The 16,306-nt window shown below is 44.8% G+C and overlaps 1 protein-coding gene across 1 annotated transcript in view; it reads left to right on the top strand.

The window, feature by feature from the left end:
- LOC126474311 (proton-coupled amino acid transporter-like protein CG1139) overlaps positions 1 to 16,306 on the top strand; it is a 70,226-nt gene that overhangs the window by 3,031 nt on the left and 50,889 nt on the right. Inside the window, exons 2-3 of the mRNA XM_050101777.1 lie at positions 4,314 to 4,406; positions 12,658 to 12,808. Of these exons, the coding sequence (XP_049957734.1) occupies positions 4,314 to 4,406; positions 12,658 to 12,808 (244 nt within the window). The remainder of the gene's footprint in view (positions 1 to 4,313; positions 4,407 to 12,657; positions 12,809 to 16,306) is intronic.

Here is a 16,306-nt window from a genome sequence, read left to right as displayed (position 1 = left end):
CTCGCTCAGGCCGCCTAAGGGCTGTTACTCCAGTGGATGACAGCTACCTACGGATTATGACTAGGAGGAATCCTGACACCAACACCACCATGTTGAATAATCCTTTTCGTGCAGCCACAGGACGTCGTGTTAAGACTCAAACTGTGCGCAATTGGCTGCATGACGCGCAACTTCTCTCCCAACGTCCATGTCGAGGTCCATCTTTGGCACCACAACACCATGCAGCGCGGTGCAGACGGGCCAAACAACATACCGAATGGACCGCTCAGGATTGGCATCACGTTCTCTTCACCGATGAGTGTCGCATATGCCTTCAACCAGACAATCGTCAGAGACGTGTTTGGAGACAACCCTGTCAGGCGCTTTAGACACACTGTACAGCGAGTGCAACAAGGTGACGGTTCCATGCTGTTTCTCATCTTCAAGCCCCACCCTCAGATGTTCTAGGAATCTCTTACTAGCGCAGTATTCTTATGCAAATAATGAGTCATGTATCTACGAAATTTTGTCGAAAATGCTTCGGGTATCCCTGAGTTGTACTTTTAAGCCACTCCTTTTCGTCCTAAACCCTCAGCCATAGGGATGCCGGTGATTTCCTACTGTCACAGTAATTTTTTCCCGACAGCAAGTGAAGCGTCTGTCACTTTTGCTAGAAACACCGTCAGGCCACACAGACATATGCTGACGTGTAACTGTGTTTGCATCCCAGAACCCTACCGCCAACTGAAAGATGAAACGTCATTGAGACTGTCACCAATAAGTCTAGAAACCCCCAAAACTATGGGTACGATACTAATTTCATTCGTTATTGTATAGTTTTACATTTCAGGTCTTCTCATGTTCACACCCACTGATAGTCTTGTTTGGTATGTATTACTTCAACAATATTATTATAGGAATAAGTAGTACTACATATACAAAATTTGACTGAAGTTGCTCCATGCGTTCCTAAGTTACGCTTCTACTCACCCCCTGTTCATACAACACTATGGATGGCAGAAGATTCTTACTTACACAAAGATATTTTATGGCGTGAGCACAAGTTATCAAATTTTCATCACAATTACAAGAATAGAATAGGAACGAGTAGAAGATGAACAAACAAATATTAGTTTTTATGTATTACGAGGGTAGTCCCAAAAGTAAGGTCTGCTAGTATTTTATAAGTACAGAACTCTGTGTGGCAGTTGGTCTCGCTGTTATGAAGAGAGCTTCACGCGCTCTGTGTAAACTTGCGGACGCCGTGCTAAGGCGCTGAGTCTTGGCTTGGCAGCCGTTGAGAATGAAGCTCCCGTTGGATGTTATCGCCAAGTGCGAATTGCGCGCAGTTATTCGGTTTTTGAAAGCAAAGGGCACTGCGCCGATTGAAATCCACCGCCAATTGACGGAAGTGTATCGTGAGTCGTGCATGGATGTCAAAAATGTTCGTAAGTGGTGTAGAGAGTTTACAGCTTGTCCGACGGAAATTCACGACGAACGAAGGGGCGGTAGACCGTCAATTTCTGAGGAGACAGTGTTGAAGGTTGAGCAAAGCATGCACTGGGACCGCAATTAACGCTGACGGGCACTGTGAGACTGAAAAAACTCAAACGGGCTATTCTGAACCGGAGAAGAGGAATGTTGAGCAAGGGCATACACATTTTCCATGACAACGCTCGTCCACACATCGCTCGGCAAACCGTTGCTCCCCTGCAACAGTTTCAGTTGAACATAATCACCCATCCAACCTATAGTCCAGACTTGACGCCCAGTGATTATCACCTGTTCCCTAAATTAAAAGAACATTTGGCCGGAAAGCGATTCAGCTCCGACGACGAGGTGAAAGAAGAGGTTCATAACTTTCTGAACAGCATGGCGGCAGGCTGGTATGACATGGGCATACGAAAACTGCCACAGCATCTACAAAAATGCATCGACAGAAATGGTGATTATGTCGAAAAATAGCTAAATGTTGAAGCTGTAAACTGATGTAAACCATTGTAGAAGTAAACAGGTCTTTGTACTTATAAAAAAACAGGAGACCTTACTTTTGGGATTACCCTCGTAGATGGCTGCATTTGTTTAGGCACGTGAACTCTCGTGGCCAATCGACTTCACATTTGTTAAAATTTCATAATTTATGTCAAGAACCTCACCACGCAATGAAAACAGGAGTTCGATATGCAGCTGGTGCAAAAGAAACTGTTTGCTCTGTCTTTTTACACCAAGCCATATCGTAATAGGGATGTAATCAGTATACTGAAACCTTCTTCCAGATAACTAAAAACTAACGAAAAACCTACGGTTATTTCATACTGAACAGTGCAAAGGTTCACACTACATTGAATATATAGAGTACTCAGACGTGGTTTTGATGATACGGTTGTTCACAATTGCAATTTCAGTCTTCTGAGTTTAAGTGTACTGAAATGCAACCCTTAAATATCAGGATAAAGGAAACCACAGGATCTGTCTCACTATTAATCAAAGACTCTGTAAGCACTAGCAGGACCGTCGTGGAACAACAGTATCTGAATGACTGAGTCGATGAACTACCGTTAATACTAGCGTTTACAGCTTAGTATGTGCAGCCGCACACCTTCGTTGAGCGTTTCAAATATGTACCTGTACAGAGAAGGCCCTTGACCGATTCCTAGGTTGCCTATAAGGACGCGTCCTCTTCGACATGTTACACCTGAGTAGCACTACACTGCTGCTCTAGCACCTACTTGCAGCCATGTGGAATCTAAGCTGCGTTGAATGGGTTGCCTGCCTGCAGGCGCCTGACAGTCGGTGAAGGGCTGTGTCTGCAGGGGTAAATTTTTAAAGTGCCCAATGTGGTGTCACCGCCAGACACCACACTTGCTAGGTGGTAGCCTTTAAATCGGCCGCGGTCCGCGGTCAGACCCGCGTGTCGCCACTATCGGTGATTGCAGACCGAGCGCCGCCACACGGCAGGTCTAGTCTAGAGAGACTCCCTAGCACTCGCCCCAGTTGTACAGCCGACTTTGCTAGCGATGGTTCACTGTCTACATACGCTCTCATTTGCAGAGACGACAGTTTAGCATAGCCTTCAGCTACGTCATTTGCTACGACCTAGCAAGGCGCCATATTCAGTTACTATAAGTACTATCTTCAAGAATGTATTCTGAACAGATAATATTGTGAATCATGTACCGTCAAGAGCGACGTTCATCATTAATGGATTAAAGTTAAGTATCAAACTAATTACGTCCGCTTTCTGTATTCTCATTCCTTGTCAAGTTCCAGACCTCGCGTCAGTATAGTTCTTCCCTCCTCACGCCAGCCTGCATGCACTTCGGCCTCCACTCGTAGCACGGTGTTGGCTCTTATGCTAACACAAAGCCCAATAAAGGTGAGTGGGTGGCGCCGAGAATGCTGTTGAACTGGGGTCTCAGTGAAGCCCTTTGCAATTTTATTCACGTTTGTGTCAATGTTACAACGCTCCCTCCCTCCCCCCCCCCCCCCGCCCCCCATTATCACGACACAGAAGGGCGCAAAATAGGAGGGCTAAAAAGATAAACCTTTGCTGCCTCTGCCTCGGATTACGTTCAAATATCGCCGATCCCTATTAGTTCCACCCTAAATACCAAAGAAAAAATTGCGGTCGCGCTACACTCGAAAGGGGTGTAATCAGCTTCAGTGAGTTTGCTGCCTCACAATATCATTATAGAATGGCTGAATCGTTTGGGACGGGGGGCGGAAGCAATGTCAACGATTGTCAAGAACATCATCCAGTTGCACATCGCACTGTCTTTTTCAACTGCGAAATTTATGTAAATAAACACCCCAAGAAATGGGGTGGTTTTATTGACGCCCTTTATGCCTGTTACTGAATTTTTTTAGGGTAGATTCTGACTGCGTGTGCGTTTGAAATGTTTTCCTGAAAACTGCGTAATGTCAAGGCTGGGCGTCACGATTCTGACCTCCTTCGCGGCAGCGTCACCTTACACCTCATTAGACGCCTAGATACAAATTGTTAACAGTGTCAGTAGCTTTTCTCTGTAGAGGGTTTTCTCTTGAGTGATTACCATGTAGTGATTCCGATTAGTTTTTAATCGAATGTTAGTCCAAGATACTCGTATGTAGCATCAAACTTAATGATACTGAACTGTTGTGTCAGAGGTGTCTGAAGTGGAATACTCCCATAACTACTCCCATAATTATTTCCTAAGTCTTTTTAGAAAAAGTGAATATGTACCACTGGTTACGCCATGAGGTTGACTTATTGAGGTAGACATGTATGTTTTCCTAACGATCACACTGTTTAATTGTGGTACGACAAGCTTTGTTTCTGGCGTGTTTCATTTCAGGTTACCCATCTCGGAGAAGTTCGAGAAGGAGAAGGAGAAGCAGGATGAAGAATACGACCCGTTCGCCCACCGCCAAGTGGAGAGGCCCGTATCGTAAGTACACTAAGTCAGGCAGCGGTGCTACCGTGGTCTGCAGGGTCCGATCACTGAACTTCTGCCCGGCGTCACAATGCTGCCGGGAGACGTCTGCTATGCGCCAACGGAAAAGCTGCGTAGGGAGTAGACCAAATTACATTAGATTAGACACTACGTGCGTCATGTAGACCTATAGGGAGGTCATGCTAGAGGATGTGCGACATCTCACCAAAGCAAAAGTACATGAGAATTATTTGATACTAACTGATGTTCTTATTTTCCACCCACAAATACTACAGTAATGTGCGAAGTAGTTGGGGCAAGAGGATTACACTTCAACTGTGCACATTTATTACTATATATATAATGCATGTACTAGCTTAATGAATATTGATAAATAATGTGTCGTCCTTCTGCTCTGATGAGATCCTGAACATGTTACGACATAAAGTTGACAAGATTAGAGTAAATGTTTCGTACCTCGTCTGCGTGAATCTGCACTTTCATTGCATTTACTAACATGCGTTCTTTTGCTGAATAGTCCATTTTACCAACTCATCTTCCCACAGTAATCCACAAATTCTCGATGGTGTTTAAGTCTGGTGATTTACAACGTCATTGAATCACATGAATGTTGTTTTCTTTCATGAACTTCTTGACTGCATTAGAGTTGTGACATGGGGCAAGATCATGGTGAAATCTTCCTCCACAATCTGCAAAGGGGTGTAGGAATGGCACAATCCAATGCCTCAGGATTTCCATGTATTTGGTTGAATCCTTCATGCTATCAACTGGAACTAGTGCTCCAGGGCCAGTTGCAATGAAGAAACCCAAAAATATAGTTTTGGGAGAGTATTTTACAGTCTGTTCTTGATGCTCAACTCTCACTGCCTCACGGGTGCTTCGCCCAACAACCCTTGCTCTGTATGCTTGAACAGTAAAATATTACTCGTCACTGAAAATTACACGTTTGCAGTCATAGGAGGACCATGATTTATATTTTCTGGCCCACGCCAACCGTTCTTTCTTCATGTCAGCTGTTAACGACTACTTCTTTATTGGCTCTCAAGCCATCCGCCCACAATCACACAGCCTGCAGCGTGCTGCTGAAGACCTAATTTCAACCCCAGTAACCAATAAATCTTTCTGAAGGTCCTGACTTGTCTTGCGAGTATCAAATCTAATGTTTCTAATTAGAATTTTGTCAATTCTACAGGTGGCATTTCTTTTTCGTCCACGTGTGCCATTTCTCTTTGGAGAAAATGAGGAAGTATCACTATATTCCTTAATAAGGCTTGCAGCACTAGATTTTCTAACACCAACATCAGAGGCAAAATCGTTCACAGTCATAAAATGTGTCCATGAAGAACAATTACTTTTACCCACTTCGTAGGTGAAATGTCCATTTTAACACAAACGGAATATTTTCCTGTCGTGAACGCAGAAATAACGCACGCTGTTGGTGCAAATAAAAGCACTTAACTGAACTCGAAGGGATCTACAAATATTGTTCGTAGTCAAGGTAACAACAGAGTCCAACAATTGGATGGATAGAATTGGTTACAATTCTTTGTAAAATATGAACTTACCTCATGTAATTTGCACACAACAGTGACATAGTCCTTACAGATGTGGAAAAAGTAAATAATTTCATCCGTTTTTCACTTACGCATTAATTAAATATATACATAGAAAGGCGCATAACGTAACTTCATAGCTATTGGTGCCAAGCATCACCAAGAACAATAGCCCTCAGGAAGCCATACCTGCACAGGTGGCGTTACTTCATTGTAGGGTGATAGAATGCTGAAAATAACATTTGAACTGGATTGAAACCAACTGTAGGAAGGCAGTGATTAAAAGTCAATAAAACGTGGACTGCGACATTGAGCTGAGTATGCAGGCAGTTTGGTGAATACTTTGTTCAGAGATCGTAAATTTGCAGTTGAAACAATGCGTGAATGGCACTAAGAACAGCACGAGGACTTCGATTAACTGTGAGTAAGCTACACTTGATGATTATTTATCAGGAAACTTACATTCCAGTGTTCCATGCTCAGATCCTCAATGAGGTCGTCCTCAAGGATGTCGAAAAAGTCGTGAAAAGTTATGGAGCGAAATAAATACAGTTTCGTGACTGCTAAGAAGTGGAGGAGGGTACCCGCAATTATGCTTCGTAATGTGGCAAGTATTGACAGTTTGTGTGTCTTGAAACTCGATGCAAAATAGTCGGAACGCTACATGAAGTGGGTGAATAAGCCAAGGCCGCGAAATAACGGCTTTACGATTCTTTTTTTCCACAGAACATTGGAATCCAGCCACGAGGAGAGGTTGAAAGAGGCCTCACCCATGTACAAAACCAACTGCTAATACAAAGATAATAATTTTTGTCTTCAAAGAACATATGTATATATCACGCGTTCGTGTTAAGAGAATCTGAGGATCTCTTAAGAATCTCTCAACTAGAAGTTAAAACACAGAGATAATAATGTCGGTGTTTCACTGATATGACGATAGTTATGGTGTATGAAAATTGTGACTTGCTTGAAATCGAAGAATCACCAGAGTATCAGAGTACGATCTGGGGGGAGTGAAGACGAGGAGAGGTAAAAACGAAAGGATGCCCTGTGATAATGTTAGCAGGAGGCGTTATCGACTATTGGTGGTAAGAAGGGTATGTGTGGGGACAGAGTTCTAAATTGGGGTGTGTCAACTGACGTTCTATGCGGAGAGCATCGGATAGGAATACAAATGTTTGGAATTTGGGATACAGGCTTGATGGCACAGCAGGGTACCTGGGCTCGCGATAAGATGGTAGAATACGATTTGCTGGTTCACGTATTGCGTCCAAAGGTGCTCTAGGAATAGAAGAAGAGGTGGCAACTGAAATAAATGGTGTAAGACGCCAGCCAGGAACATACATTTCTAGCCATTAAAATTGCTACACCAAGAAGAAATGAAGATGATTAACGGGTATTCATTGGACAAATATATTATGCTAGAACTGAAATGTGATTACATTTTCACGCAATTTGGGTGCATAGATCCTGAGAAATTAGTACCCAGAACAACCACCTCTGGCCGTCATAATGGCCTTGATACGCCTGGGCATTGAGTCAGAGCTTGGATGGCGTGTACAGGTACAGCTGCCCACGCAGCTTCAACACGATACCACAGTTCATCAAGAGTAGTGACTGGTGTATTGTGACGAGCCAGTTCCTCGGCCACCATTGACCAGACGTTTTCAATTGATGAGAGATCTGGAGAATGTGCTGGCCAGGGCAGCAGTCGAACATTTTCTGTATCCAGAAAGGCCCGTACAGGACCTGCAACATGCGGTCTTGCATTACCTGCTGAAATGTAGGGTTTCGCAGGGATCGAATGAGGGGTAGAGCCACGGGTTGTAACACATCTGAAATGTAACGTCCACTGTTCAAAGTGCCGTCAATGCGAACAAGAGGCGACCGAGACGTGTAAACAATGGCACCCCGTACCATCACACCGGTAGATACGCTAGTATGGAGATGGCGAATACACGCTTCCAATGTGTGTTCGCCGCGATGTCCCCAAACACGGATGCGACAATCATGATGCTGGAAATAGAACCTGGATTCATCCGAAAAAATGACGTTTTGCCATTCGTGCACCAAGGTTCGTCGTTGAGTACACCATCGCAGGCGCTCCTGTCTGTGATGCAGCGTCAAGGGTAACCGCAGCCATGGTCTCCGAGCTGATAGTCCATGCTGCTGCAAACGTCGTCGAACTGTTCGTGGCCGGCCGCGGTGGTCTCGCGGTTAAGCCGCTCAGTCCGGAGCCGCGCGACTGCTACGGTCGCAGATTCGAATCCTGCCTCGGGCATGGATGTGTGTGATGTCCTTAGGTTAGTTAGGTTTAAGTAGTTTTAAGTTCTAGGGGACTGATGACCACAGAAGTTAAGTCCCATAGTGCTCAGAGCCATTTGAACCATTTGAACTGTTCGTGCAGATGGTTGTTGTCTTGCAAACGTCCCCATCTGTTGACTCAGGGATCGAGACGTAGCTGCACGATTCGTTACAACCATGCGGATAAGATGCCTGTCATCTCGACTGCTAGTGATATGAGGCCGTTGGGATCCAGCACGGCGATCCGTATTACCCTCCTGAACCCACCGATTCCATATTCTGCTAACAGTCAATAGATCTCGACCAACGTGAACAGCTATGTCGTCATACGATAAAGCGCAATCGCGATAGGCTACAATCCGACCTTTATCAAAGTCGGAAACGTGATGGTACGCATTTCTCCTCCTTGCACGAGGCATCACAACAACGTTTCACCAGGCAACGCCGGTCAACTGCTGTTTGTGTATGAGAAATCAGTTGAAAACTTTCCTCATGTCAGCACGTTGTAGGTGTCGCCACCGGCGCCAACCTTGTGTGAATGCTCTGAAAAGCTATCATTTATCATTTGCATATCACAGCATCTTCTTCCTGTCGGTTAAATTTCACATCTGTAGCACGTCATCTTCGTGGTGTATCAATTTTAATGGCCAGTTGTGTAGATGAATGCAATGACGAGTATACAGGGTCATTAAGCTGTCCCTGCAGATGTTTTATGTAACCAGCAATGCTATTCTTGTCTTCGAAAACGACGCGTGAGATTTGATATTCTCTCGCTCTCTACGCGCATACTATTTGTCCCACAGAAGAAACTAAAAAGGCTTTTTGTAGGAAATGAAATGTAGTTCAATTCTGTAGTGGGATAAGTTTTCGTTGAATTATTCAAGAAAAACATTACTACTCGAAGTATGACTTATATTCGAGCTTTTTTTTATCTCTGTTGATTTGGCTATAACGCCACCAGCATTTCGTTAACGTTATTAATTTAAACGTGCGCCTGAGGATAATAAAAGACAAATGACTTTTGTATACGTTATGCTAAAAGTAATCACGTTGACAATTCGATTCAAACTTAACTCTTACAAAGAAAGTGGTTTCGTAATCAGAGGACCTGATGAATAAATCGGTGTAACTCTTTATTGTATGGTGTTGAAATTCACAAAATTGTTAAATAAAATCCACACAAACCCCAATATTACATTTATAAGCGCTTAAGTAAGCCACTAGTCTAATAGGAACAGTTAATAAAGACCACAAAAGTTCGAACGTGGGAAATAATTCGTACGGTCGCAAATTTTTGTACAGTGTTTGCAGGGAGTGCCATAAACAAAGTAATAGAAATGGTAGAATGAAATTTTCACTCTACAGCGGAGTGTGCGCTGATATGAAATTTCCTGGCAGATTAAAAGTGTGTGCCGGACTGAGACTCGAACTCGAGACCTTTGCCTTTCGCGGTCAAGTGCTCTACCAACTGAGCTACCCGAGCACGACTCACGCCCCTTCCTCACAGCTTTAATTCCGCCAGTACCTCGTCTCCTACCTTCCAAACTTCAAAAGCAAATGTCCCAGAGTTCGAGTATCGGTCCGGCACACAGTTTTAATCTGCCAGGAAGTTTCATATCAGCGCACACTCCGCTGTAGAGTGAAAATTTCATTCTAGAAACATCCCCCAGACTGTGGCTAAGCCATGTCTCCGTAATATCGTTTCTTCCAAGAGTGCTAATTCTGCAAGATTCGCAGGAGAGTTTCTGTGACGTCTGGAAGGTAGGAGACGAGGGTCTGGCGGAATTAGAGCTGGGAGGACGGGGCGTGAGTCGTGATTGGCTAGCTCAGTCGGTTGAGCACTTGCCAGCGGAAGGCAAAGGTCCGAGTTCGAGTCTCGGTCCGGCCCACAGTTTTAATCTGCCAGGAAGTTTCAATAGAAATCCTGTCCGGTGGGTGCTGAGACTGGAAGTGTGGGTGCGTTTGACCGTCATTTTTATAAGTTTTCTTAAATAACTACAGAACTACGGCCTCTAGCGAAAACGTACCTCAGTACAAAATCAAGCTGCACTAAATTTCCTACAAAAAGGTCCTTTTCATTTTTTCTGTATGACTAATCGTTTACGCGTAGCGAGCGAGAGAATTTCAAAACTTCGCTCGTTGCTTCGAAGGCCAGGTATGTCATTGCAGGTTGCACAAAACGACATCAGTAGGGGCAGCTGAATCAACCTCTATCTCTCTCGAAGTTTATATTGTATTTGTTGAGTTTTGGAGGGGGCTTGCGTTGCACATGTAAAATCTTCCTCTGGTCACTTAGTTGATCATGCGGGACCATCTGTGCTGGCAGTGACGCTGGAGTGTGTACTTCAGTCGAGATGTCACGTTATGGACAAGTGCTTACGGTGAGACGCAGCTACACTCATCACGATACTATTTTCCTATTAGCCTAATGCTGCTTTATCTCGAATATAGTGTCTTTGGAGACTTGTTTCCATTCAAAATTACAGTAACTGCGTCTCCGCTACACAAATAGTTCCTAATGTATCTACATCTACATGATTACTCTGCAATTCACATTTAAGTGCTTGGCAGAGGGTTCATCGAACCACAATCATACTATCTCTCTACCATTCCACTCCCGAAAATCGCGCGGGAAAAACGAACACCTAAACCTTTCTGTTCGAGCCCTGATTTCTCTTATTTTATTTTGATAATCATTCCTACCTATATAGGTTGGGCTCAACAAAATATTTTCGCATTCGGAAGAGAATGTTGGTGACTGAAATTTCGTAAATAGATCTCGCTGCGACGAAAAACGTCTTTGCTTTAATGACTTCCATCCCAACTAGCGTATCATATCTGCCACACTCTCTCCCCTATTACGTGATAATACAAAACGAGCTGCCCTTTTTTGCACCCTTTCGATGTCCTCCGTCAATCCCACCTGGTAGGGATCCCACACCGCGCAGCAATATTCTAACAGAGGACGAACGAGTGTAGAGTAAGCTGTCTCTTTAGTAGACTTGTTGCATCTTCTAAGTGTCCTGCCAATGAAACGTAACCTTTGGCTCGCCTTCCCCACAATATTGTCTATGTGGTCTTTCCAACTGAAGTTGTTCGTAATTTTAACACCCAGGTACTTAGTTGAATTGACAGCCTTGAGAATTGTACTATTTATCGAGAAATCGAATTCCAACGGATTTCTTTTGGAACTCATGAGGATCACCTCACACTTTTCGTTATTTAGCGTCAACTGCCACCTGCCACACCATACAGCAAACTTTTCTAAATCGCTTTGCAACTGATACTGGTCTTCGGATGACCTTACTAGACGGTAAATTACAGCATCATCTGCGAACAACCTAAGAGAACTGCTCAGATTGTCACCCAAGTCATTTATATAGATCAGGAACAGCAGAGGTCCCAGGACGCTTCCCTGGGGAACACCTGATATCACTTCAGTTTTACTCGATGATTTGCCGTCTGTTACTACGAACTGCGACCTTCCTGACAGGAAATCACGAATCCAGTCGCGCAACTGAGACAATACCCCATAGGTCCGCAGCTTGGTTAGAAGTCGCTTGTGAGGAACGGTGTCAAAAGCTTTCCGGAAATCTAGAAATACGGAATCAACTAGAGATCCCCTGTCGATAGCGGCCATTACTTCGTGCGAATAAAGAGCTAGCTGTGTTGCACAAGAACGATGTTTTCTGAAACCATGCTGATTACATATCAATAGATCGTTCCCTTCGAGGTGATTCATAATGTTTGAATATAGTATATGCTCCAAAACCCTACTGCAAACCGACGTCAATGATATAGGTCTGTAGTTCGATGGATTACTCCTACTACCCTTCTTAAACACTGGTGCGACCTGCGCAATTTTCTAATCTGTGGTACAGATCTATCGGTGAGCGAGCGGTTGTATATGATTGCTAAGTAGGGAGCTATTGTATCAGCGTAATCTGAAAGGAACCTAATCGGTATACAATCTGGACCTGAAGACTTGCACTTATCAAGCGATTTGAGTTGCTTCGCAACCCCTAAGAAACTCATGCTAGCAGCTGTTCGTGTTTCAGATTCTGGAATATTCCATTCGTATTCCCTGGTGAAGGAATTTCGGAAAACTGCGTTCAGTAACTCCGCTTTAGCGGCACAGTCGTCGGTAACAGTACCATCGGCACTGCGCAGCGAAGGTATTGACTGCGTCTTGTCTCTTGTGTACTTTACATACGACCAGAATTTCTTCGGATTTTCTACCATATTTCGAGACAATGTTTCGTTGTGGAACCTATTAAAGGCATCTCGCATTGAAGTCCGTGCCAAATTTCGCGCGTCTGTAAATTTTAGCCAAATAACTGTTGTTATATTATTATTACGCCCCAGTGAATGATTACCTTTGGTGACAGGGACTTGGGTGCGCTGATGCACCTGCTCAAGTGCAGCCTCGGCACGGGCATCCTGGCGATGCCGATGGCCTTCCGGAGCGCGGGGCTGGCCGTGGGGCTCGTGGGCACCGCCCTGGTGGGCTACATCTGCACACACTGCGTCCACATTCTGGTAAGTAGCAGCGTGAAAATCGTACCTGGGAGACGACTTTGGATGTTCATGTCCCCTTTATTGTATGATATCTCACTCGGTCCAATAAGGAAAGAATGCCCATGTTATTGCGTGGACGAGGCACTTCAGCTGATGAAATATATAAGAAAAACTACCACAATAACTGTATCTTGAGAATGTCTTTATTCTGCCACACGACTTGTTTCGGCGGCGCATTACCGCCATCCTCAGGCGCCACCACTGCCAACAGTGTATTTGATTTCCTTGGCGCGGCTACTGTGGAATGCTTGTTACTAACACGTGGGGCTAGCTTTCATCAGGAGTCTACACTCCACACCGTGTTGTCTCCAATGGGAGAGGAGAAAGTTGGTGATTGGAATTTCGTGAGAAGATTTCTCCGCAAGAAAAAACGCCTGACTTTTAATGATGTCCATCCTAAACCCTGTATCATGTCAGTTACACTCTCTCCCCTATTTCGAGATAATACAAAACTTGCTGCCCTTCTTTTAACTTTTTCGATGTACTCCGTCAGTCCTATCAGGCAAAGATGCCACACCGCGCAGCAGTATTCTAAAAGAGAACGGAGAAGCGTTGTGTATGCAGTCTCCTTAGTAGATCTGTTACAATTTCTAAGTGTCCTGCTAATAAAATGCAGTCTTCGGTTAGCCTTCCGCACAACATTTTCTATGCGTTTCTTCCAATTTAAGTGGTTCGTAATTGTAATTCCTGGTTATTTAGTTGAATTTACGGCCTTTAGATTTGACTGATTTATAGTGTAAGCGAAACTTAACGGATTCTTTTCATTAGTTAAGATAACTGCCAATTTTAGGACCATGCTGATATCTTTCCTAAATTGTTTTGATCTTATGATGACTTTACTAGTCGACAAACGACAGCATCATCTGCAAACAACCTAAGACGGCTGCTCCGATTGTCTCCCAAATCGTTTACATAGATAAGGAACAGCAAAGGCCCTATAACACTACCTGGGGGAACACAAGAAATCGCTTCTGTTTTCCTCGACGACTTTCCGTCAATTACTATTAACTGTGACCTCTCTGACAGGAAATCACGTAACTGAGACGATATTGAGTAAGCACGCAATTTCACTAGAGGCTGCTTGTATGGTACAGTGTCAAAAGCCTTCCGGAAATCCAGAAATACGGAATCCATTTGAAATCCCTTGTCGATAGAACTCAACACTTCGTGCGAGTAAAGAGCTAGTTGTATTTCAAGAGAACCATGTGTGTTGACTGTGTGTCAATAGACCGTTTTCTTCGAGATAATTCATAATGCTCTAACACAATGTATGTTCCCACGAGCCATTCACGGGTGGAAAAAGAATTGGGAAAGCGACAGTGGTGCATAAATTACCCCACACACCGCAAGGCGGCTTGAGAATTAAGGATGTGGATGATGTAGATGTATGGTATACAACTGCTGTTAAGGAAGTTGTAACGAGACAGCAACTACTGCACAGTGACTATGACTGTAATACAAATTGTAGGGGTACAGACAGATGCTGGAGGAAGTCTAACTGTTAGGAGGGGATTGTGTGGCAATGAGGTACGGGTGTGTCGGCATTCAGTAGCCTGGCCAGTGAGACCGTTATTTTGTGTGGTTTACGGCCATGGCCGGGATCTCGATACTGCACCGTCGCCGAAGACCGAGGACTTGATACCTATCCTGCTTCCTGGACGTGGGTCTGGAGCATCGCTCTACCCTGTTCTATTGTAGTATTTGAATCTGCACTCAGGCTCATAAATTAAAGATAATGCTGATACATGGTGAAGCAACGCTCTGGTGGGCGGTTTGCGGGTTTAAATTACCTCGGGGAATGACCATGCGGCGCCTTTGATTGACCTGCATTAGTCGCACGATGGCGCTGGCAGCAATCCACATACGCAGAGGTGTGTTGGTACATGTCAGAGTACGGTGCAGCAAGTAAGTGTGCAGACGTTTTCAGACGTGCTGATGGTGACTATATGTTGAAAATGGCTCAAAGAACACATATTGATGACGATGTGAGGGGTAGAATACTAGGGCGACTGGAGGCTGGTCAAGCACAGCAGGTCGTAGCACGGGCCATCCGTGTGCCACAAAGTGTGATCTCAAGATTATGCCAACGATTCCAGCAGACAGGAAACGTGTCCAGGCGCTACAGTACGGAACGTCCACTGTGTACGACACCACAAGAAGACCGATGTCTCACCATCAGCGCCCGCAGACGGCCACAGAGTACTGCAGGTAGCCTCGCTCGGGACCTTACCGCAGCCACTGAAACAGTTGTCTCCAGACACACAGTCTACAGACTACTGAAAAGACATGGTTTATTCGCCCGGAGACCTGCAAGGTGAATTCCACTGACCCCTGGTCACAGGGGAGCCCGTAAAGCCTGGTGAAAAAAACACAGTACATGGTCATTGGGACAGTGGTCCCAGGTTATGTTCACAGACGAGTACAGGTATAGACTGAATAGTGATTCTCGCCGGGTTTTCATCTGGCGAGAACAGGGAACCAGATACCAACCCCTTAATGTCCTTGAAAGGGACCTGTGTGGAGGTCATGGTTTGATGGTGGGGGTGGGATTATGATTGGTGCACGTATATCACTGCATGTCTTTGACAGAGGAACTGTAACAGGTAAGGAGTATAGGGACGTCATTTTGCACCAGTATGTCCGCCTTTTCAGGTGTGCAGTGGGTCCCACCTTCCTCCTGATGGATGATAACCTACAGCCAGACCGAGCTGTCATCGTGGAGGAGCACCTTGAAACAGAAGGTATCAGGCGAATGGAGTGGCCTACCTGTTCTCCAGACCTAAACCCCATCGAGCACGTCTGGGATGCTCGTGGTAGACGTATCGCTGCACGTCTTCAAACCCCTGGGATACTTCAGGAGCTCCGACAGACACTGGTGCAGGAATGGGAGGCTATACCCCAGCCGCCGCTCGACCACCTGATCCAGAGTATGCCAACCCGTTGTGCGGCCTGTGTACGTGTGCATGGTGATCATATCCCGTATTGATGTCGGGGTACACGCGCAGGAAACAGTGGCGTTTTGTAGCACATTTGTTTCGGTACGGTTTTCTCAACTTATCACCAATGCCGTGGACTTACAGGTCTGTGTCGTGTGTGTTGCCTATACGCCTATGCTATTAGCGCCAGTTTTGTGTAGTGCTACGTTGTGTGGCACCACATTCCGCAGTTATCCTGAATTTATGAGCATGAGTGTACTTGGGGACATTTTTGAATATGTCCCTGCTCCAACTCGCACGTTTGGGATGATGGGGTCGGAACAGCCAACCCGACAAGGTGTAACGTCTCCTGCTTAAACAGATATTGAGATCTTGAACGTATCGGGCAAGCCAACGCCATGATGCCAGGAAAATACTGCAAACATAGAGTTATGGAATCTTACTTTTCCGTGTTTGAAGACTTTTTAAAATCAGAATTTTAAAAAAATAAGAGTAATGTCTGTTCTTGTTGACATAGTAAACT

This window comes from Schistocerca serialis, chromosome 4 (assembly GCF_023864345.2).
Source record: "Schistocerca serialis cubense isolate TAMUIC-IGC-003099 chromosome 4, iqSchSeri2.2, whole genome shotgun sequence".
Taxonomy (NCBI): domain Eukaryota; kingdom Metazoa; phylum Arthropoda; class Insecta; order Orthoptera; family Acrididae; genus Schistocerca; species Schistocerca serialis.
The sequence above is the reverse complement of the archived record's forward strand: the minus strand, read 5'-3'. Positions and strand labels throughout refer to the sequence as shown.